We start from the raw sequence: 24,901 nt of genomic DNA on the forward strand, positions 1-24,901 counted from the left end.
GTCCACAATTAATACTCTCCCATACAATTCTTTTGTTGATTTTAAAAAATGGCTTTATGGTTGCAGTCTTTCCCCCCATAAGCATTTCTTTAAGAGCGTTGTATTTGGGGGGTGGGGTGGAAGAATGATTTTCAGAATTAAATCCCTTTGGGAAGAAATAAAAGTGCAGTGATCTTCTAGTATAGAGGTCCCCAACCCCCGGGCTGGGGACCAGTACCGGGCTGTGACCTGTTTGAAACAGGCTGCACAGTCTCGCTGCCCCCCCCCACCATGCAGCCTCACCACTGCCCCCCCATGGTGCCTCCTCTTTCCCCCCATTTTCACCATTTTAAGGCTGGGAAGGGAAGGAGGCAAGACGCTCGCTGCTGCTGCAGCGGTTTTCCCGCCCATCAGCTGATCGGGGGTGTGTGGTCATGGCCCCTTCCCAGGCCTTAAAATAGTGAAAATGGGGGGGGGGGGGAAGGAGGCGGTGGCGAGGCTGTGCAGGGGGTGGCAGCAAAGGTGGGAGGAGAAAATGGGGGGGAGGCAGTGAGGCTGCATGGGGGTGTCGAAGGAGGGAGGAGGAAACAGGGAGGAAAATGGGGAGGAGGAGGCGACAAGGCTGTGCAGGGGGGCTAAGGATGAGGAAACAGGGGGGAGAAAAACAGAAGGAGGAGGCGAGGGGGCTGTGCAGGGAGCAAAGGAGGGAAGATGAAATTGCGGGGCGGCGGGAGGCCAAATTGGGTGCCCGCACCCTTCCAGCCCTGGGGCCATGGTTGGCAGGCTGGCCCTGGGGCTGGTCCCCAGGGCCAAAAAGGTTGGGGACCACTTTTCTAGTATATATGAGCTGGGTATCATTCACCTTTCCCATGGATGTGGCAAGCTGCATCAGATTTATAACAGAACTTCCTATTGTATGTACAGTAATCCAGACTTGATGGTATGGCTTGATGAGATCCTCTAATATTCTGTGGCCAGCCATATAAAAGGCAAGGGGTTTTATTTCAATATTTTCATCCCACTTTCTTATAGTTTTGTGCTTATTGTCCTTTGTGCTGTTCTTTTTGCTTTAGAAGAAGGCCAAGTAATAGGGATTCTTGTTATCAGGTGTGTAATGTTTGTGTGAACTGTAGCTGTTTCTCTGTGGCTATGTTCTTAAATAATAGGATAGCGAACAAAGGCAAAAGTATAAATCCCACTTCCCATCATATTCTTGAGTGATCAGAGTTTGTTTTCTGGATAACATTACTGATTATCCTTATTTTTATGAATTTCATCATTACCTGGGAATACTGTTGCACTTTACAATATACCTCAAAAGAATAAACAATTTTACTAATCTTATTTCACTGATGATTTGAAACACTATATAGTTGTACAAGGCTACTCATATATCACGCATAAATGACAAGTAGTCACTAAAAAAGAGGAATAGGAGTTCTTTAATACGCATTCCAGGACATTTTTCAATGTATTAATAGGACCAGAATGATGTCAATGTGATATCTCAAAATGTGTTCTATAGATTGCTTGCTCTTGGCATATTCAGAATGGTGTTCTGATTGACAGAGCTGAAAATGTGGTTGTGGATCCTATTTGAGCTGACATTCGCTGTTAGTGAGGATACATTGCCAATTTTGATGAAATATTATTTACTGATATTTTGCCATGTTTATTCATGTTTTTTTTTGTTTTATTGCTGATGCTTATATTAACATGTGTCTGTGTGAATAAGACTCATTTTCTAATTGGGGTAAAATTCACTTGCTGTGACTTACATTGATTGCATTACAGCTTTTTGCAAGGACTTAGGTTTGCATTTGGAGCATTTAGCAAGGATGCTAGGAGCCATCCAGGGGGCAAGTCTCTGTATCATGCCTGAAAAGTGGCTGTTTGGAATTCTAGAGGTGGCCTTCTTGAGACACAGAGTGGGTAGGGGGAACATTCCACCAATCAGGGACAAGGTACAGGCAACCCAAAGTGATCCCCTGAAGACCAAGAAGCAAGTCAGGGCTTTTATGAGGTTTGGCAATGGTGTGGGCACTGGAAACAAGTAGACCTTGTTTTTTTTGGGGGGGGGGCAAGAATTTACCCTCTTAATAGACCACTCATCCTTGCAGTGGCTGCAAACTGTGAAGACTCCAAACATCTGAAGTTTGATCTTGGAAGACTGAGGAGTTCAACATAAAGACTGAACATATTGCTGGATGCAGCAATGTGGTTGCATATTTCCTTTCCAGGAAGGATATAGATTCTGAAAAATGACTAATTCCTATATGTGATTAGGTGCTGGATGACTTGCATGTAGATTTTTTACTGTGTACTGTTTAATTTCTACATTTCTTATGACAGATTTGTTATAAGATTTGGGAGGGGGAAATGTGAAGAAAAGCCTTTTTTCATTGGAGGTTTGAAATGAGCAATGTTTTTTTTAAAAAAAATTCTGTCTGGGCAGAGAACAGGAAAGAATGGGGGAAGTCAGTTCAATTGCTTCCAGGTGTACCTCAGCCCACCTTTGTAAAAATAGATCTAGCAAGAGAGGTAATAGGTGGGACATGCTGTCCCCCTTCTCCAAGCAGGGAACAAAGGTCTGGAGGACTTTAGACTAGAAGGGCTACAGGAATAATCTCCAGGAAGGAGATTTCTGGAGATGTCAGGAAAAGCCTTTTGGTGGAAGAATGGGAGATGATAAAAACTCCTTGCAGTAAGGAAGAGGTGCTTGGTCTATCAGAGGAGACAGAACTCCTAATTGAGGTCATGTGGTGGCCTGGGCAACAGGAAGGAAACTTCAAGGTAAAGGTAGTCCTGTAAAGATCTGTAATTTCCTAAATTAAAGAGCCTGTTTTATTTTAATACCTGATAGGGCATGATAGAGGAATTACATTTTACCCATTTCTTTTGTGTTCCTTGCTCAATCTGGTGCTGTGCTAAAAGTATCCTCATGAATAGAGGTGAGCACGGACCGGGAAAATGGTGGTTTGGGTTGGTTCATAGTTTGTTTTCACAAACCAGTTCATGGTTTGTTTGGTTCAGGAGGCGTAGAATGGCCCCTCGTGAGTTAGAGATGCCAAAGTAACCAGAACTCTTCTCTACCTTCTCTCCAAGTTTGGCGAAGATTGGATTTGACATGTTTGAGTTATAATCCCTCAAAGCAGGTGCCCCCAGGAAAGCTCAGCTTCAGCTATCATAAGAACTATCTTTTCTGTCTTCATGCTGCAAAGCTTTATTGTGCCCATGAATATCTCTAAGTTTCATTGGGTCAGTGAATATCTCGAAGCTTCATTGGGCCAGTGAATATCTCTTTGGGATTGTCACAGTATCATTATCACTGTAATGCAATTGGGCTGAGTGTCTCCACTCCTGCCCTTGCTTCTGCCATTACATTTCTTCTGTATATGGGCCAAAACTGCATTTCCTGGATCTGATTGGCAGATAGAAGCTAGTCACAGAACAAGGTGGGGAAGGGGAAGATTAACAAAATGTAGGATATGTGGTTATAAGACAGAGGTGTTTCTGACCCACCACATATTTGCAAGGATGATTTGATTCCCCTGTTCTCAACCTGGAAAAAATTTCCTTCTGATAGTTTGACCCATGCTAGGTTTGGACTTATACACACAGGCTTTATTGAAAAGACAAAGAGGTTCAGGCTTAAGCATAAGACAAATAATAAGCAGGTGCAGTAAAATCTAGTTTTCTGATAATACACATAACAGAAGTGAACACAAGCAGGCTCCAACAATTCCATATCAGCATAAATAACAAAGCAGTGGGTAGGAGATGCAGCAGGATGGTCCCTAGCCCATTACTGGTCCTGATGGTATTATTGGACCAGGCATGAAAACTTGTGCCAGATGTTTATAGGCTAACTTTATAGGAAACTGGACCACTGACTGGTATAAGCCAATCAAGAACGTGATGCAAAAAATGATTCTCAAGGAGGAGCAAGACTCCCCCCTCCCATCTGACATTGCTGAGAGTAGTTAAGTCAGATCACTTTGAAATTCAAAGGTGCGATCTCAGACTTTTCATCTCAGCTTGGAAACAGCAGAAGGTAGTAAGCGTTTAATATAGAAATTAATATGTTATCCTTTAACACTTTTATTTTATTTGTTAATTTTAATTTAATTTGATTTTTAGCCCACCCTTCCTGTAGAACAGGCTCAGGGTGGGTTACATCATAAAAACATTCAACAGTAAAAACTGTAAAAGACCAATTTAAAATATATAAAATCTAAAATTACAACGACTAAGATGGCAGATTCTGCTCACAGATGTGACCTATTGTCCGGGTCCAGCACATCTTGTAGCGCTGGGATGCAATTGTGGGGCAGGCTGGTAACAAGTAACACCCACTGCCTCAGCGGAAAGCCTAACAAAAGAGCTCTGTTTTGCAGGCCCTGCGGAATTGAAGCAGATCCCGCAGGGCCCAGATCTCCAGGAGGAGCTCATTCCACCAGGCAGGGGCCAGGGCTGAAAAGGCCCTGGCCCTCGTCGGGGCCAGATATAACCAAAAGTTGTTGGTTTGCTGATCATAAGGACCTATGGGGCTCATACAGGGAGAGGTGATCCCAGAGGTATGCTGGCCCCTGGCCGTATAGGGCTTTAAAGGTAAGTACCAACACCTTGAACTGGATCTGGTACTCAATGGGTAGCCAGTTCAGTTCACGCAGGATGGATCCGTGCCCGTATAGGTGATGAAGTCAGCATCCTTGCAGCAGCGTTCTGCATCAGCTGGAGTTTCCGGAGGAGAGTCAAGGGCAGCTCCACGTAACAATAATCTAGCCTGGAAGTGACCATTGCATGGGTTACTGTGGCCGGGTCGTGGGGGTTGAGATACGGAACCAACTGCCTGACCCACCTCAGATGGAAAATGGCCGATCTGGCAGTGGTGGTAACCTGGGCCTCCATAGTTAGAGAGGCATCCAGAAATACCCCCAAGTTCTTCACCCTTGACGTGGGCATCAAGTAGAGCCCTATCAAAGGATGGGAGTCTGATCTCTGATCCCAGCCCCCTGTAACATAGACACAGCACCTCCGTCTTCAATGGATTCAGTTTCAGCCGGCTCTGTTGCAGCCAACCAGTCATGGCTTGAAATGCCCTACCCAATTCCTCTGGGACCGAATCCAGGTGGCCATCCATCAGCAGATAGAGTTGGGTGTCATCTGCATATTGATGACACCCCAGCCCATACCTCTGGATGATCTGGGCAAGGGTTGCATGTAGATGTTGAATAACATTGGGGAAAGAATTGCTCCCTGCGGCACACCACATTGTAATGGGTGCCGCTGGGATAGTTTACCCCCAAACACCACCCTCTGTCCCTGACCTTGGTGAAAGGAGACCAGCCATTATAGGGCCAGCCCCCGTATCCCTGTGTTGGCAAGGTGGTGGGCCAACACTTCATGGTCGACCATATCAAACGCTGCTGACAGATCAAGAAGGATCAGCAACACCGAACCGCCTTGATCCAAATGCCTCCGGAGATCATCCACCAAGGTGACCAACACCGTCTCCGTCCCATGGGCAGGGTGGAAGCCGGACTGGAAGGGATCCAGGACAACAGCATCCTCCAAGAAAGACTGAAGCTGAATTGCCACTGCCCTCTCCACTACCTTGCCCGGAACAACAAGTTCGAAACTGGGTGGTAGATTGCTAGGACCGTAGGGTCCAGGGATGGTTTCTTCAGGAGAGGACAGACCACTGCCTCCTTCAAGGCCCCCGGGAATGCCCCTGTTGAGAGGGACAAGTTGATGATCTCCTTCAGGGGAGTTCATATGCTGTCACTGCAGACTTTAACAGCCATGACGGACAAGGATCAAGGGGGCAAGTGGTGGGTTTCACAGCAGCCAGGGTCTTGTCAGCTTCATCCTGGGAGAGCAGACTGAAATGGTCCAAAACTGGACCTGAAGACGGGCAAGGGGCTTCCAGTTCCAGTTCATCCAATCGGCCACCAGGGGGGGATTGGATCCCGCAGAGCCTCCTGGAACCTATTTGGGTCCATTTGGCTCCCCGAGCTAGCGTAAATTCACTCGCTGCCTGTCCCGCCCAGCCCGGGCGAGGACTACGCAAGGGGGACCCCCCAGCGCCTGCCAGCCACTCCCGGCCCCCGCCGCCGCCTCGAGAGCCTCCCACGCCTTCCCAAGCCCCCGCGGCGGCCCCCCCTCACCTGGGCTGACGGAGTGCCAACAGCCGCCCGAACGGCGCCTCTCAGCCACCGCGCCCGTCTCCGGGTCCGAGGAGCCTGGCCAGAGCGAGACGTCGGGAAGCAGGAGGGAGAAGCTGAGCCCAGCGCTGGGCGGAGAGGAGGAGAGCCGCCTGACCCGTGGTGAAACGCCACACCCCAGCATGCTGCAGAAGTCCGAGATGCCCGAGGCACGCCCAGGCAGCCCAGCCCCGGCGCGCCTGGGCGCCGTGGTGAGACGCCACACCCCAGCACGCTGCAGAAGTCCGAGACGCCCGAGGCACGCCCAGGCAGCCCAGCCCCGGCGCGCCTTTCCCGGGCATCTGGGGCTTTGAAGGGGGGAGGAGCCAGAGAGGGGCAGAACCCAGGAGGGGGGAGGACTGAGACGGGGGGATAAAGGGAGGGAAGGAGGAGGTCGGGGAAGAGGTCGGGGAGGAAGCTGGCAAGTGCACAGTGGGGCTGCCTCCTGAGAGAGAGAAAGGAGTCCGTGCACAGCCAGAGGGGAACTGGGGGCCTGAGGTGAAGTAACCTGGCTGAGGTGAAGTAACCTGGCTCCCACCCCTGTTTCTGAGACCTCCGGGGAACGCCCCAGAGTGCCCGGGAGGGGCGCCGGCGGCGCCGGGAGACCGGGGGAGGTACCCAGAGCGCGACACTGCCTAAACAGGGAGGGTTAGGCATGGATAGCCGGGCCTTCAGGACAAAGTGGTCTGACCATGGCACCACATCCGTTGTAATACAGTCCACTCCAATCCTCGAGACAAAGATAAGATCTAGTGTGTGACCTGCTTGATGTGTGGGAGCTGAAACAACTTGGGAAAACCCTAGTGCTGCCATGGAGGACACCAGGTCCTTAGCGTGAGAGGAGGTCACATCCTCTGCATGGACATTGAAGTCTCTCAGAACCAATAGTCTGGAATACTCCAATGCCCAGGCAGATATTGCCTCCATCAGGGCAGGCAGGACATTGGCTAGGTGGACGGTACACCAGCCAAATGGCCAAGCTCTCCTCAGCATCCCACACCAGGCCTACACATTCAATGCCAGCAATCCATGTCTCAGGGAGTGTCCTGAAGGAGAAAGTCTCCCGGATAAACATCGCCACCCCCACCCCCTGCCCATTAGTCTGGGACTGGTGGAGGACTGAAAAACCTGGGGGAGGGGCCAGCTACTGCAAGGCAACAGTTTCACCATCTTGCACCCAAGTCTCGGCCACACAAGCCAGGTCTACCGCACTTGGATGGCACATCAGGATACAGCCTGTTGCTTTGAATTTATGACATAGCCAAATGCTGATGTTTAAACTGTCAGGTTGATTGATACAGAAGTGACTATTTGCTTTGACAAATCAGGAGTCAAGTAGCACTTTTATTCAGAATGTAATCTTTCATGTGCATGCACACTTCTTCAAACGAGGGATGAGGTACAGTAAGCAGAGCTACATATAGCTTGTGAGGTTTAGAATGCAAAGTGGTACCACTGCTCACCTGGTACCACTTTGCATTCTAAACCCCACAAGCTATATGTAGCTCTGCTTACTGTACCTCATTCCTCGTTTGAAGAAGTGTGCATGCACACGAAAGATTACATTCTGAATAACAGTTTGTTGGTCTTAAAGGTGCTACGTGACTCCTGCTTTGTTCTACTGCTCCAGACCAATACAGCTGCCCACCTGGATCTATTTTCTTTGACAATAGCAATACTTCCTAAAAGGAATCCTCTTCATAAGAATTATCCAGATATTGAAATAACAGATGCATAAAAAGATGATACTCTAATGCCTAACATCACATATGTTTATGCCCCATTTCTCAATTAGATTGATTCCTGAAGCAGTTTTCAACTAAAATCCATCACAGCATACAGTACCTGGGTACTTAACATATGATGGCTGGGAAATAAGAGTAGTATTTTATGGAGTTAGGTGCTTCATTGTTGGAAAAACTCTTCAAAGGAGCAATAATTGGATGCCACATTTATATCACTGCTGAAAATTATGCTGACAGATACTATTTATACAGTTACTGACTTGAGAAAGGAGACTGGAAAAGATAATCAACATTTTAGGTTCATCTCGGAAGCGCTAAAAAAAAGGTAAAGATAGTCCCCTGTGCAAGCACCTTTCGTTTCTGACTCTGGGGTGAAGTCGCATCAAGACGTTTTCACGGCAGACTTTTTACGGGGTAGTTTGCCATTGCCTATGGCAAACCACCCTGTAAAAAGTCTGCTGTGAAAACATTGTGAAAGCAACATCACCTCAGAGTCGGAAACAACTGGTGCTGGCACAGGGGAACTTTCCTTTCCTTGCCATTGCCTTCCCCAGTCATCTACACTTTCCCCCCAGCAAGCTGGGTACTCATTTTACCAACCTCAGAAGGATGGAAGGCTGAGTCAATCTTGAGCTGGCTACCTGAACCCAGCTTCCACTGGGATTGAACTCAGATTGTGAGCAGAGAGCTTGGACTGCAGTACTGCAGCTCTACCACTCTGCGCCACAGGGCAGCTTGCACATAAGCAATTCACTGAGGTGTGTTTATGCGTGCACCGATTTGTACTGTGGCCTATGAAAGCACAAACACCACTACCACCAATAAACAGTGAAAGAAAAGTAGGCTGGTAGAACAATTACTGCCTATTTTTCCAGTAGCAGAGAAATAAATTCCTTTGTGGGTATTTTATCAGTTTGGTGGAACAGCAGTTAGCATAGCTTTCCATGGTAATTTTAGTTGCAAAAGGTGTTGACTGCATGGAATCCATTTCTATCAAAAGCAGCTTTTTAACTAAATGCATTTTAATGATTAAAAGGCATGCATATAGAAATGGCAAAATATCCTTACAGCATATTAGATTGTTTTGTTGAAGAGAACAGAATGAAAATATTCTAGGAGTGCTTGACATATGGTATGCAGTTGGTGTGTAGTTTGCAAGGCATGTTACCATTTCTGAGACTTTCTTCATAACACCATGGGGATTGCAACATTTTTCTTTTCTCTTTTTTCAGTTACATAGCTAACCATCATGCGCACAGAAACATGTGCAAGCATAATTACTTCAGTGTGTGCCAATGCTAAAAACTGCAAGTCAAAGATTATTTTTAAAGTAATAATTTTAAGACACTTTGGGAATTGTGGGCAGAACAAGACAAAACTGGTCTTATTTATGATTGTCAGCATTACTGGGCTTAGTTCCTGTTCTCTGGGATAAAAAGGTCAAAATACAATTAATATACAGCAAGGTCTTTGCCTATTGCCAGATGGCAAGACCACATACAGACAATAGTTCTTAATCAAGGTTCCACAGAAATTTCTGTAAAGAAACCTTGTGATCATAAAGCCCAACTCCTTTGGGTTTAGACTAAGAATTATGCATGCTTTCTACCAGTGTCTTTCCTTCAGGATTGAATCTTCCTAATCTAACTAAATACTTGCCTAACTGATCTTAAAAACTTTCTTCAAAGATGGGCATGAACTGGGAAAATTGAGGTTCGTCCTGATTTGTGGGGCCTAATGAATGACAAACCTCATGAACCTTCTCATGTACTGAACTGATTCATTTCATGAGTCTTGTGATGTGGTAGAATAGCCACCCTGTAGGCTAGAAACACCAAACTTGCATTGAGTTTCCAGCTGCCTCTCCTCTACCTGCCCTAAAAGTTTGGTGAGGATTTGATTTAGAGGAGCTGAGTTACAGCCCCTCAAAACAGGTACCCCCAGGAAAGGGCTATCTTGGAAAATCAAATGGATCCCCTGCAAGGTGGAGGGATGAAACTCACAGAGGACCTCCCTGGAATGCCCCTCTACTTGCCCTTCAAATTTGGCAAGGATTAGCTTGGGGAAGGGGTGAGCACCATCTGCCTCTTCCTCCATATTTTTGTTGCAGATGGCAATACTACCTCTACGCTTGTGAGCAAAAATTCTGTTTTGTGAGCTACTGACATTAAAGTTGTGAGCTACTGCATAAATTAGTTTGCTCTGGGGCCATTTTTCCTAAGCTAAGACTAAAAAACTGTGAGCTAGTTTCACTAACTCAGCCTAGAGGGAACACTGGCAGGTGGGCAATCCTTCTCCTTGGGCTGGGAGGCAGTCATCCATGCACCTCCTCCTTGAGGATCCTAGGATCCAAAGTGCAGAAGTGGAGGACCCAATGGGGGGGGGGGTCTGCTGGAGGAGGGGGGTGGAGAATTGGAAAACCCAAAATGAGGGGCAGACACAGCAAAGGCTGGTGATGATATTAAGCCCAATGGGGTGTGAGTCCAGAGGTGTGGATCCTAGGATCCAAAATATAAAAGGGTGTGTGGGGTCTCACAGGTCGTGAGGAGGCCTAGTGCAGGAGGGGGGGTGGAAAGTTGGAAAAAAGAGATATGAGGGGCAAACACAACAAGGACAGCTGATAATGTTAAGCCTGGTGGGGGGATGCCCAAAGGTGCAGAAGATGAGGATCCTAGGGTCCAGAGGCCAAAGGGGGGGGGGGAGAAATGGAGGGTTCAAAAATCTCAATGAGGGGGGGGGAGTGAATGTCCTCAGCTGAGAAACCCACTGGCTGAGGAATTCTTCTTGGCTTGAGCAGAAGAACAAGGGCCTCAGAGCCCTAAATAAGCACCCTCAACCCCACTGTTTTCACACTGAGGAATGACTCCCAGTCAGTTTGCTCCCCACATTACTTTGGCCTTTCCTTCACACAAGACTCCACGGTGCAGTACTTTTCTAACCTGATAAATTCCTTACACTGCAGAGCCTTTATGTCAGCCAGCCTTTGGCTGTCTTGAAAGGCAGATATAAGGGTATTCCTTATAAGTAAAGGGTTTGTTCCTGTCTCTATAATGAACCTGATTCTCCACAACATATTCTTCTTCATTTTTCTCATTCTTCTCTGTGCCTTATTATTTGATTCACCCTCTTCTCCCTTCTGCAAAACCTATGACCAATAATAATTTAATTTTTTTGTTATCTGACAAGTCCCCTGAAATCACTGCATCTGTTGCTGAGTTTCTATCATGTTTATGTAGGGCTGCCGATCCCCAGGTGGGAAGCAGGGGAGACCTGTGTTCTACAAAAAAGACATTTTCAGTGAAATTTACAAGAATATGCTGCAGTTGCTCAGTGCAATAATTTTTTAAAGACTCACTATTGAAGGAATATCTCATATTATTTTATAACATATAATGTACATAACCAAAATTATAAATCAAAATTACAATAAAGCATTTGCCATTTTTCGTCATTAAAGAGTCCATGTAAAGTAAAGACTTCAAGGAGTGCAAAGTCCTAGTAGGTGCGCTTTGACCTCTCCTGATGGATGACGATGTTGTCTGCAATGTCAAAAGCTACTTTGCAGTAGATTGAAGACTCAACACGACGCAATGTCTTTATAATGAGTGCAAATGATAACACATTCCCTAGGTTTAAAAAGCCGTGTTTCGGTTGTAGACCTTCGTCTCGATCAATTCACTTCATATGATCTGGAACTAATGCTCACAGCAATATGCACGCGATTACTCAGTTTCTTTATCTGGCATTAGTGGTGACATTATGGGCTAGAGAATATAACATCTAAATCTATTTTGTCTGCCAGCTTTGCCTTTTTAATTTCAGTGAGTTTGGGTTGGTAGGGATTTATATTTATATAAATATAATGTTTTTAGGTGTTTAGTTTTTGGACTGTTTATTTCTGTTTTATTGTATTATTATGTCACTAAAGGTTTGGTTAAATGAACGAATGACTCCCAGTTCCCATTCCTCTCTGCCACTAACTTTCTCTTGCCTAACTGCCTGTTGCAAAGTAAAAACAGAGCTGCGTGTTAGCTGGAGCTCTCTTGTTGACAGCCAGCACTGCCTGTCAAGCTTTAGAGAGCACTATTGGTGTTTCCAGGACTGCACAAGCCCATTCCCCCATTGCTTTGATGATTAATTGATTGATTCCAGCGTGACTGTCACATGAACCGCTGACATGAATTGCACAAACCTTCATGAAAACCATGGAGCTTCATGGGAGGTTCACTGCAGATGTGATTGCACCACTCTCGGCTCATGAACAACAAACTGGGTGGTTTTCAGGATGCGTTTGGGTTCGTGACATGGTTTGTGACCATGCCTAGTCAGGAAGGCTCCTAGTCTCCTGGCTTTCTACAAACTATGCAAAGTGTGACTATATAAACTAAGCTTGTTATTCTTGTTTGATTCTTGAATCTGTTAAACATCTTCATTATGCTGTATGCTACTTTACTGCTCACCCTCTATGTGCTGGTAATTTATGTGCTGGTAATTTCCATTTCATTGTATCTGAAGACGTGTGCATGCGTGCGAAAGCTTATACCGTGAATAAAACTTCGTTGGTCTTAAAGATGTAACTGGACTCAGACTTTATTATGCAAAACTGAATTATTGAAGATGCTTTTCTACATAAAGCACTGTACAAAATGATTCACAAAGCTACTTGGAAAAATTATTAGGAATTGTGGTCTATAATATTTCAGATAGTTTGCCATAAATTGAATCCTGCTGAGTAATTTTGCATCATTTAAAGTGTCGTATTAATGCTTACATGTTGCTTCAGTTAGATTTCTGGTTGGTTAAACAACCCAAATCCTATCTCATTGTTTATTGAACGTCCCATCTTGATTGTATTGACTCACTGTGTGTTAGGGTTGCCATTCCCCCAATGGGGGTCGGGGTTCTCCCACTTTTGGGGCTTCCAATCTGTTGCCATGGAGCTGGCTGATGGGGGGAGCCCTGCCCGTGAAGAACTCAGGTGTGCCTGACATGCTGGTACAATGACAGCACTCAGCTATGATGTCATTGCACTAAGGATGCTCTAGCATTTGGGTAAAAACTTTATGGTGACCATAGAGTTGCCCCAAATGATATAGTGTCACCACTTGATGTGTCCAGTGTGACAATGTCATTTCCAGGTGATGTCATTGCAGTGCGCATACTTTGCTTGCATGCCAAACGCTCCTGGAAAGAGGACTCGGAATCTTCACCAGCAGCCAGGTAAGACCAGACAACCCTACTCTGTATAATTCACCTTGAATCCCAATAAGAAAGGCAGACTATAAATAATGTAAATTTTTAAAATTCCCCTATAAAGTTAACCTAAAATAACCCAAAATAGTGTTTACTTTCCTTGCAGTATCATTCCACTGACTCTTACTCAGCTTTTCTCCATATTTGGCAGTCCATCCAGCTTCTTGCTAAAACTTTTTTTTTAACCAATCACTCTTTATTGCAAGGGAACCTCCGGCCCAAGGGCCATCTATGGCCCTTGAGATCACTTGGTGTGGCCCTTGGGGATTCCTGGACTGAACCGAGCCATGTGGCAGCCTCCCTGGGGCCTGGCTGGCCAGCAAGGATCATGGGGCCCAGCTGCACTGTGCAGCAGCTTCTCCAGGGCCAGGCAGGGATCACAGGGCCCAAATGTACTGTGCAGCAGCCTCCCTGGGCCTGGCTGGCTGGCCAGAATTGCTGCAGAGCCTGGAAAAGTTACTGTCACGGTTCAGTTTGCACTTGATTATCCCAGATGGTGTGGCCTAATATGGTAATGTGTGTGTGACCTCATATGCTAATATTAGGGGATGTGGTCTTATATGCTACTGAGTTCCTGCTGGAACCTATGCATTTGCCTAGGGCGGCGGGCCGGATGTGTGTGTGCGTGTGCCAGATTAGGCTCTCCCCACATGACTTCAAATAGAAAAACAGTTATTTGCATTAATTTTGCTGGTCTGAATCATTCTCCCTCGGTGGAGCACTGTTTTTAAGTTGATAATTTTTATGGCCTGCGAATGATGTTACAAATATCCATATTGCCCTTGGCAGAAAAAAGGTTCCCCATCCCTGCTTTACTGGCTAGAAAGCACCTTAAAGTAGGAATTTGATCTAGTTGGCAAAGTGCAGAATATTGCATTTATCTTTATTTTCATGTAATTGGTTTTTAACAGTTTCATGAGAATTTTAAATTATGAACCTGCCCTCTAAAATACATAGTACTCAAACTTGGGAACATCTGAAACTTTTAGAAAGTTTACCTTCCGTTTCCTTCTCTACTAATAGTCTCTGTTGAGCATATTGAATAGCAGTTTGTCCTTGCCAGAATCTTGTGGTACCTCACTTATTACATCTCTACAGGTAGAAGATGCTGAACCATTTATAGTTTATCTCCATGTACTGTTTTCTTAGCTAGCTGATTCATATTCCTTCTGGTAGCAATATGTATTTTGTATTTCTCTTAACATGTCTGAGAGCCAGTAATGTAAGACAGTACCCAGTAAGCCTAAGTATATCCCATCTACTCCTTTCCTCTTTTCATTGAAGTGCATACTCCTTTTTTTTCTCATTGAAGTTGTATGATTCTCTTTTTCCCACAAGACCTTATATATGAGCTGAATATTTCCAGCATCTTTCCTAGCACCAGAGTGAGGTTGGTCTGTTGTAGTTTATCCTTGGATTTTGTAGATGGCTACCACATTTACAGTTTTCCAGTCTTCTAGGACTTCTTCTAGCCTCTTTGATTACTTCGCAGTAATCAGGTAGGAAGCTGGGAGGTGCCATCCTGGGGTTTGGGTCCTGGCCTGGCTGGGACTCATCCTTTTGTCAGGAGCATCCATTATACTTTCATCGTCCTCTGCTGTTGGACAAGGGTGAGTTCTCTTATCCTGAATTATGCTGAAATTGCTGAGCAGTCGGGTTAGAATGGATAAAAGGAAGTACTTCTTCACTCAAAGGGCGATTAAGACATGGAATTCACTGCCACAGGAGGTGATGGCGGCTGCAAGCATAGGCAGCTTCAAAAGGGGGTTGGATAAACATATGGAGCTGAGGTCCATCAGTGGCTATTAGCTGCAGCACATTGATGAAACTGTCTGGAGCAGTGATGCTCTGTGGAGTGCTTGGGAGGAGCAACAGTGGGAGAGCTTCTAGTGTCCTGGCTCCACTGATGGATCGCCTGATGGCACCTGGTTTTTTGGCCATGGAGTGACACAGAGTGTTGGACTGGATGGGCCATTGGCCTGATCCAACGTGGCTTCTCTTATGTTCTTATACTCTCTATGGCCATATTCCTTATTTCTGAGGAAACAAAGGAAACAACATATACTTGGGGTCCTGATAACACCAAGAGCTATTAGGAATGATCTTTTCCCATGCCGCACTTGAGCCTTGAGCTCTGTAATAAAGAAAGGCAGCTAATAAATGTTTTATGTAAATAAAATAAACAGTGACATACACTGCAATTCTTAAAGAGAGTAACACCCTTCTAAGCCCATAATTTCTTTGGCCTCTGAAGGATGCAGCTCTCTTGAGGACTACACTGATTGTGTGCTGATTGAAAATGGTTAAGTTATGTCTTTAAACTACATGGTAGAGGACTGAAAGACAGACGTTGAGATGGTCAACTGTGTTGTGTATCTTTACAATCACAGTGACAATCTAGTTAGGCGTGATTTAAACATAAAGCCCATAGCCGCTTTGCTTTGAATTGCTGGGCATACACGTGCAAAATCTCACAAAGTCTTGTTTCAATCAGGCCTTATTTCTCCTCTCTTGTTACCATATTTAATAGTTTACTTATCAGCATATTAACTGAGGCTGCTGCAATAAACCATGCAAACAGTGTTAAAAACAAGGGGGAAAATAGCACAGCTTACAACAGCACGACAAAAGTGTCCTTAATAGGATCCATTTATTCTTGTATTTTGACTCACTGGGTAATTGTCTAAAATTAGGAGAGATTAGTAACTAGAAGAGCATAGCAAAGAGAAAAAAAATGAAAGCTTGGTGCTACTGCTGTTTTAGTACATTTTAGTGAAGAGCACTGTGTGTGTGTTTTGTGGTGGATTTTTTCCCCAATACAAATAATATGGAATATGAATTTTTCTGTAGTAACAGACACTGCTTTTTGCTTGGATGTCTGCCACAGAGGTAATTTAGGATAACATTTTGGAGAGAATATTTATTTTGATGGTCACATACTTGAGAGAGACTCATATGAACGTTGAGATGAGGCTTTTAAAATGTTTAGGGACTTGGCCATCCAATAATGGTTCAATTCTCTCCATTTTGCCCAGCTAATACTTATCTGGCTTCAAATCAGAAGTCAGTAAAGTGATCATGACCAAAGGAGAAAAGGACTGCTATAGCATATTAAAGAGGGACTTCTGACTGTTGCAGTTTATAATGGACAGATGGGGTAGGCTGTTCCTGCTGAAGTTTCTTTTCATACACCTCTTGGAAAGGTACAAAGGCCCAGTTATATCTGGTCACCCAGTGTAAGTCAGCAGAGAAAAATGTTTAATGTGTGGAAACTGCAAGGTTTCAGGGAATGCAGCTCAGCTGTGCTAGCAATAGTTTGGCCTCAGGCTGAAAAGCAATGCCCCAAAACACTAAGCTGGGAGCAGATCCAGTGCTGAGCTAAGCAGGCCTTTTGCCTGTGGAAATATGAAGGAAGATATTTGAGGGAATAGAAAGTATTGAAAGTCACCCCCTTAATCCCCACCTAATACTTGTACACACATTTCCCTTGCCCCACAGGGATTGTATTGAGAGTTAAAATGGAACTCTCCTTCAGTGTGACAGAAATCACGTTTGGTTTGGAAGAAAATCTCTTTTGCTTTCTTAGTAGACTTTTGGGTAATCAGAGATGAAGTAATAACTTGGCTGCTTATAATTCAGTGGAAAAAACTATTTCCACTTGCTTTATAATGTCACGCTGGTTCTGCTCTTTCATGAATAAATGGCACCCCAGGATTCTGGAAACCAAGGGAAGGCTTGCTGACCCTTTTACATTGCATTAGTTCTGACTTTCCCCCCCTCATTTAGGAGAGAAAGAAAGAATTAGCTTTATCTCCAAGCAGCACTTTTATGTATAAATGGTATTCCTTTGTCTCCCACTGAGCTAGCCTTCTGGCATTTCAGCTTCGCTGTGAGTCATATTTTTCTTTTTGGTGGGCCCACTTAGCTGTAGTGACTCATTCACTGCAAAGGCAAACAAAATAAGCCAGTCCCAAACCTGTCTGTCTGTCTTTCTTCTTTTCCCCTGAAGCCAGCAGTTAGCCTTTTAACTTATTTGGTCATTAGTTTGACCTCTTTGCCAGAAAGACAAAACCAGCAGCTGGTAAAGCAGCAAAAATGTAAAATGGTGGGGAGAATGACAGTCAGCATATGACTGCTTTTGGTGCAGTAAATCCTTGGACAGAGACATTTAAAATGCTTCCCTGTATGCCCAGAAAGAATCCCCTGTCTGCATTCTGTCATGCACCAAGCAAGAGAGAAGTTCCCTCCCTGGTATTTTCCCCAGAGAAACAACAGATTTTATTACACTTTCCTTGCATCCTCTGCTTAAGCCATTCCTTTTCTCTTTTATGAAATAAATGCAAGTTGTTTCACCTTTTCTTTAGTGATCTGCATTCAGAAATATTTGATCCAGCAAATCTTTTATACATCAGCATGGTATAGTGGTTAAAGTGTCAGACTAGGATCTGGAAACCCATGTTCAAATCTGCACTCTGCCATGGAAGCTTGCTGGGTGACCTTGGGCCAGTCACATTCTCTCAGCCTAATCTATCTCACAGAGTTGTTGTGAGGATAAAATTGGAGGAGAATGACATAAGCTGCTGTGGGTCACCACTGGGGTGAAAGGCAGGAAATAAAGTAAAAAAATATTTTAAAAGATTAAATACACAAATGTACATTATTTTTTATGTTAGGATTCCTACAAAACACATTGGTACACCATGACAGGCTTAAGGTTGACTCAGCCTTCCATCCTTCCGAGGTTGGTAAAATGAGTACCCAGCTTGTTGGGGGGAAAGTATAGATGACTGGGGAAGGCAATGCCAAACCACCCTGTAAAAAAGTCTGCCGTGAAAACATTGTGATGCAACGTCACCCCAGAGTTGGAAATGACTGGTGCTTGCACAGGGGACTACCTTTACCTTTTTACCTTCAGTTAGGATTTGTTCTTTTAATAGTTATGCAGAGGTGGTTTAGGTAAATCACTTTCTGCTGCCACTGTAATAACAAAAGAAAAGGCCATCTGGCATTGCTCTTGTTTTAGGGCAGCAATTGCACATTTCACTTCAGAAGCAGTGAACCAACATGCAAAGACTCTGAACTTACAGCAGCTTCACACATTGCAGTTGCAGTGGGAAAATACCAGTATTGAAATGAGTGTTTCCTGCAGGAAATATATATAGTACAGATGTCATGCAAGATTGTATATCTGTTTTAAGCGCTGTCGACATGCTTCTGTTAACCGTCTGAACTTGTGGTGAATTTCTGTGATTGTAAATCTTATTTGTTCAAATGGGGCTGAGTCCATCATGACTAGGGTGGCAGCCATAGCTTTCAGGAAGAATATGACTTAGTGAGTAAACAGTAGGCGAATTAGCAGTGATCCTCAAGTTCACATTTCCTTTTCTGTGTGCTCATGTTCTAACAATGCAGGATAGTTATAAAAGAAGGGTTCTTGGATGTCTTGCCTGATACCATTTCTTTGCTGGTTTATGGAAGGCTCATTGTGGTAAACAATGATACCTGTATTATATATCGCAGGTAGACATAAACCAGGATATCACTGCTAAATATAGGCCAGCACAGAACAGAGTTTGAGTCCAGTGGCACCTTTAAGACCAATGAAGTTTAATTCTGGGTGTAAGCTTTCATGTATATGAACGTTTCTCCAGGTACATTGAAACAAGACTTCTTCAACCATGAGGTATAGGTGGTGGGGGGTTAGTTTCCAGGAAGGGCTAATGAGACACGAGGTCATAAGTAATTGAGTGTAGGTAGCTAAGACTGGATTAAAGTAAGACCTGTGAATAGTAGCAAATTAGCATAAAGATAATAAGAGAGTTAACAGATGTGAGTCCAGTGGCATCATGACCATCAAACTTTAATTCTGGGGATAAGCAAGAACTGAGTGACACTTAGCATGTGTAGTGAGACAAAAAACTGATCTCTGTTAAGCCCTGGGGATTCCATTGTCCTGAGTGTTGTAATAACTTGAAATTCAGCAATCTGTTTGTTAACTTTCATTATCTGTATGCTAATTTGCTGCTATTCACAGGTCTTACCGACTATCTCGTTTTAGCTATACTTACTACTCAGTTACATATGCATCTTGACTTTAATTAGCCCTTTCTGGTAACTAACCCCCCACCATCTATATGTGATGGTAGAAGAAGTCTTGTTTCAATGTATCTGGAGAAGTGTTCATGCACACAAAAGCTTACACCCAGAATTAAACTTTGTCTTGAAGGTGCCACTGGATTCAAACTTTGTTCTGTGCTGCCTTATTTAGCAGTGATATCCTGGTTCATGTCTACCTGCGATATATAATACAGGTGTCATTGTTCACTAAAATGAGCCTTCCATAAACCAGCAAAGAAATGGTATCAGGCAAGACATCCAAGAACCCTTCTTTTATAACTATCTTTAACAAACTTTGTTGGTCTTAAAAGTGCCACTGAACTCAAACATGGTTATGTTGCTTCAGACCAGCACAACTACCCATCTGAATCTATGCCCGCACAGTTTTGCTTTAAAGATACAAGCATTGGAAAGCAAGCATTCTTTGTGTTTGAAATATATTTGCAGTGATGGTGGTTGCAAAATATGTTTTCCTACATATGTTAAAGGGGTTAGAGGAACAGAAAAGTTGGAAAGGAAGAGAAAGCAGATGGACACTGCTATTCATCTCAACTAAAATATCCATGGTAGCACTTTATATTACAGAACAGTTTTGAAGACCTATCATGTGGTCAGGGTTTTGTTTTGTTTTTTTGTAGATGTAGTATGTAAATAAGGGTAATCTACCTGGCTGATTTTAACCATCACTTGCCTCAAGAGCTGATGAAATTTCCAGTAATTAAGCATATGAAAGTGTGTATGATTTGAACATATATGTACATTCATGAGAGATAGCTTACCTTTTGTCATACAGAAGAGGGATTTTCAGAGGTTGAAGCTTTAGATATCACAGTCTGAAGGGAATCTGAAAAGATAGACACTCCCTAATCTCAGGGCTTTTTTTGAGCAGGAACGTACAGGAATGCCGTTTCAGCTGGCTTAGCGTCAGGGTGTGTGGCCTAACATGCAAATGAGTTCCTGATGGGCCTTTTTTACAAAAAAGGCCTGCCTAATCTACATAATTTTATACATGCAGATTTCTAAAGGTTGACCAGATTAGATTTTATGAGAGGTGTCTTCCATGTTTTGTTTGCCTACCATTAATTTGAGTATGCTTTACAATCAAATAAAACTGTTGTCTAATGTGGCTTTTCAAGCTATTGGTGTGATTGTGAAATTGGCAAATGTGGCACTAATGTGAAGATACATAATTTATTTTGTTTTTGCAGACAATTTATTTGGACAATGATATCTCTTCCTTTGTTCAAATCAGAGGCACAGTTCCATTGTTCTGGGAGCAACCTGGACTTCAGGTAAACAATATAAATCACTAAGAGATCTTATTTGGTGTGTTTTAATGTTCATTAATTTTTTTTCTGAGTAACACATATGGGCACCAGTGTGATTGCAAAATGATAATAAATGAATACTTTGTATGAAAAAGGGAGACCTCTAGTGATTCATGTTAAAGCATTATTTCCATTTTTTTTATTGTGCATTTAGGTTGGCTCCCATCACCTGAAACTTACAAGAGGGCTGGAGGCGAATGCCCCTGCTTTTGACAAGTAGGTTTAAAAGCTATGTTGCTGATTACTCAGCAGAATTAAACCCGAAAACTAATGGGAAAAGTGGGTGGAAGAACTTTTCTTCTTTCAGGAGCATGGCAGGGTATTGATGTGAGGAGAGTATCTTGCAGTTTGCCTTTTTTTTTCCTGGGTGGTGCCAATAGGGTGTACTTAGTCCCCCCAAAATAAACAGAAAATTCATAAAATATCACAGAATGTCTCAGGAATGGGGAAAGGAGCTGAATTGCATGTGACTAATTGTAGGTACTGTCCAATAGGTACTCAGCTGTTTGCCCAGTTACATTTTCATGCAGCATTTGCAAAACCAGTAAATATGTCAGCTGAGGGATGAGTCATATTTTCCCAGCAAACAAAACAAAAAACAAATCAAATTGGAGTTCCTGGAAAATGGGATATGGTGCAGCACATTTATCACTCAGCTTCTTAGGCAATAGTGAAAGGCTGTAGTCAGGACTGTAGTCAAGAGGTGATTGTTGAAATATTGAAATACTTGAAAATCCCTCATGCAGAGCAACTCTTAGATTGCAAGAGAACAGTGGCTGTCATAAGGGTGTTTCTCCTGACCTGGCTGTCCCAGGCTCATCATATCTTGGATGCTAAGCAGAGTTGGCACTGGTTAGTGTAGGGGTGTCAAACTCATTTGTTATGAGGGCCAGATCTGATATAAATAAGACCTTGTTAGGCCAGGCCATGTGTGTCATAAAATGTAATGACAGGTAGCAGAGATATAAACATTATAAAGGACACAAACAAACACAAAGTTTTTTTTAAAAACTTAAAACATGCTTAAAACATTAGCATTTCTTGGTGCTTTCTTTGTATCACTCCTGTGCAATCCAGGGAACTGGGTGAAAGTTGAGAAAGCTGGCTCTTTGCTTCCTTCCCCAGGGGAGCAGGAGAAGGAGGAGTCTAATCCAGGGGTGGCCAATGGTAGCTCTCCAGATTTTTTTTGCCTACAAATCCCATCAGCCCCAGCCATTGGCCATGCTGGCTGTGGCTGATGGGAGTTGTAGGCAAAAAAAATCTGGAGAGTTACCGTTGGCCCCCCCTGGTCTAATCCAATAGAAGGAAGAGAGGCTTGGCTCAGTGGCTCTGCTGTGCAGTTGAGAGATCCTGGCAAAGCAAGGTCTCCCCTCCCCCTTCCTCCCCAAGGGAAGAGCCTCAGCCAATGGAGAAAACAGGTTTTGCTCCTTAGCTCCTGGGCAATTGAGCAAGCCTTGTAAAGCAAGCTGTTATGCAGAAGGAAGCAAGAGAGAGGGAAAAAGAAGCAGATGACAGCGAGTTGCTTGGGGGCCTGATAGGAGTCGTCCAGGGGCCTGATTCAGTTTCCGGGCCACGTGTTTGACACCCCTGAGTTAGGATTTGGTTGGGAGCCCGCCAAGGAAGTCCCGGGTTGCTATACAGAAGCAGGCAGCGACAAACCACCTCTTTCAGTTTCTTGCTTTGATTACCACGAGGGGTCACTATAAGTTAAATGTGACTTAATGATACTTTCCACCATCACTAAGGGCACTTCAGAAAGAGGTGTTTGTGGGTTGTTGTTGTTGTTTTTACAAGGCAACCACCAATCTTTATTGCATGGATTTTTTTGGGAGGGGGGGGAGAGTTCTAGTTTGTATCTAACATTTATCAAACCAAAGCATCCTGTTGTTGCTTTTGCAGGCATATGATGCTCCTGAAGGAACAGTATGGCAAGCAAGTGATTGTTAATCTGTTAAGAAGCAAAGGAGGAGAGGAGGTCCTCAACAGGGCTTTCAAGGTAAAAACAAAAAGCAGTCATCATACTCCATTTATTTTTAAACATTTTGAAAACAAATTAGCAGTGTGTTTGTGAATTTCTGTCCTTATTGGCCACAGAAGTAAGAATTTTAGCATTGTTTCCCATTACATCTTTTCACAATTCCTTTGTAATGTTTACAAGCCAAACAGCTGCAGAACTGGAACAATGCTTTGAACAGTGTTTAGTATTGAGCTAGTGGTAGTTTAGTGTGATGTTCTCATCAAGCGTGCTTACCAAGTGCAGCTGTCTGTAAACAGACACTGAAACGTGGGCAGTTACCAAAGGAACGGATCCGACAGCAGTAATGTAGCTGAGAAGTGTGCCTTTTACCCAGTAACTTATAGCCCTTATATAGTCATTGCTAAATGTCTGTCTGCTTGAATTTATTTTGAAATTTGGCCATTTGAACTTTGGAATGAGACTGACAATAGCTTGCTACAAGCAATAATTGTTCCTGTTTAAGGGTTTCTTTACATGATTAATCTTCCTATGCCAGTTCAAATCCTTACAGGAGCTATCTGCTTCCACTTCCACTCTTTCTTGACTGGCCTCACTTTATAATCATCCTCTTTTTTGGGATGTCGGGTGGGGGGTAAGATTAAGGAGATTATATGTATGATAGATCTAATTTCAATTAACTTCAGGTTGGCCACATTTAATCATAGCAATTAATTTGTTGCCACAAATGTTTCTTCAGATGAAAGATGTAATTCAAGAGGATCTATCTTTTCTTCTTTGCAATTAGAAGTTGCTGTGGGCATCCTCCCATGCAGCAGACACACCTATGATTAATTTTGATTGCCACCAGTTTGCAAAAGGTGGGAAAGCAGAGAAGCTGGAGAATTTGCTGGGGCCCCAGCTAAGGTTGCACTGGGAGGAAATGGGTGTCTTCACAAACAGAGAGAATGCAGCTCCCCGGTGAGTGTGTTAGTCTCTTTTTGTCATGCTTTGTTTTTCTGCAGAAAGTTTTTTGCATTCCAACCAGTGGTGGATCATGGTTGTGCTGGCTTGCTTGCAAACCAGTCAGTACTTTGAGGATGTCTGAAATGGGAAATGTTCACTTTTACTTGTGGGATAATTAATTCAAAACAACATTATAAGGATAGACAGTGTATTATACTTGAAGTCAGAAGACCTTGTTTAGATGGGCTGAACTTTAAACTTTCAGTGGTCATAGGTAAGTCTCTATCTACTTTGTCCAAATGGCAAGAATAGTGACTATCTATGTGTTCATGTTGCATTATTATTATAGTATTTGTCAGTTTCCTTTGCCCACTGTAGCACTTTCGCAGCCTGTTTCTATGTGAGTTCAGTGTAAAGTCACTCTGACTTTAATGGGACCCATTTAACAACCTACATTCCCCTCAGCTCGAGGCAGAGCAAGGTGATTTCTTTACAGTGACAGACAAGGCAGCACAACTCAAAGATAAGCAAAAATATTACTTTATTGAGCTGGCAGGCAGTTTTAAAACAGACTGGTGCAAAGCAAACAACAACGTTATAAAATATAACTAACTAATACGACTTACATCACACCATAATAACCAGCCAGTAAGCAGGATGGCTTTTTGCCAAGAAAACAGTAGTAAAAAAAACGGTTTTGGGAAACAGTATAAATCCTCCTCATCTGGCTAATGACAAACCAAAAATGGGCATCCCGGAAGAACCAATCAACCCAATGCAGCTGAGGGTAACCATTAATTAGAAGGAGATTAGAACAACTCCTCACACATAACCAAAACACCGCTGAAAGAATAAAAATTGCCAAGCAGCCCAGAAATCAAAACCACCATATATATATAATTAGATTTTTAAAATCCACAATACCCTTTAAGAGAGATCTTCATTACACCCATGCACAGGATTTGCTAACAACTGGGTTATTGAGGCTGAGAAATACTTTATGAAAGACAACTGAGTGAGTAGAAGTCTGAGTAGGTTTGTTAGGAGTCTGATAGAATAAACATCTTATCTTCTTCGTGGTCTCTGTGCATCACACTGATGGGAGAAGGCGCCAATGCCGATCACGATCGGTAAACTTCAAAGCTGCAGATTTCCGCGCCCACGTCCCAGTGCGCATGCCCAGAAGCCCCACTGCACATGCTCACTGAGACTGGAGCGGACATCCCGCCAGTTCTCTTCTGACCACCGCTTGGATCAGTCGATCATCGCTACGGTCGGTGAACTTTCTCTATTGTTAGAACTTCTTCGGATTTCCAGAGACTGCTTAAAACCCCTTTTCCCTCATTGTTGTTT

At 43.7% G+C, this 24,901-nt stretch overlaps 1 protein-coding gene across 2 annotated transcripts in view; it reads left to right on the top strand.

Moving 5' to 3' along the window:
• Positions 1-24,901, top strand: part of SYNJ2 (synaptojanin 2) — a 116,542-nt gene that overhangs the window by 29,288 nt on the left and 62,353 nt on the right. Inside the window, exons 5-8 of one of the 2 annotated variants that reach the window (XM_060241396.1) lie at positions 20,509-20,592; positions 20,783-20,844; positions 22,528-22,624; positions 23,391-23,563. In XM_060241396.1, coding sequence (XP_060097379.1) covers positions 20,509-20,592; positions 20,783-20,844; positions 22,528-22,624; positions 23,391-23,563 — 416 coding nt within the window. The remainder of the gene's footprint in view (positions 1-20,508; positions 20,593-20,782; positions 20,845-22,527; positions 22,625-23,390; positions 23,564-24,901) is intronic. The other variant, XM_060241405.1, reaches the window with a different exon arrangement.

Source organism: Heteronotia binoei, chromosome 1, assembly GCF_032191835.1.
Source record: "Heteronotia binoei isolate CCM8104 ecotype False Entrance Well chromosome 1, APGP_CSIRO_Hbin_v1, whole genome shotgun sequence".
NCBI classification, from domain to species: Eukaryota; Metazoa; Chordata; class Lepidosauria; order Squamata; family Gekkonidae; genus Heteronotia; species Heteronotia binoei.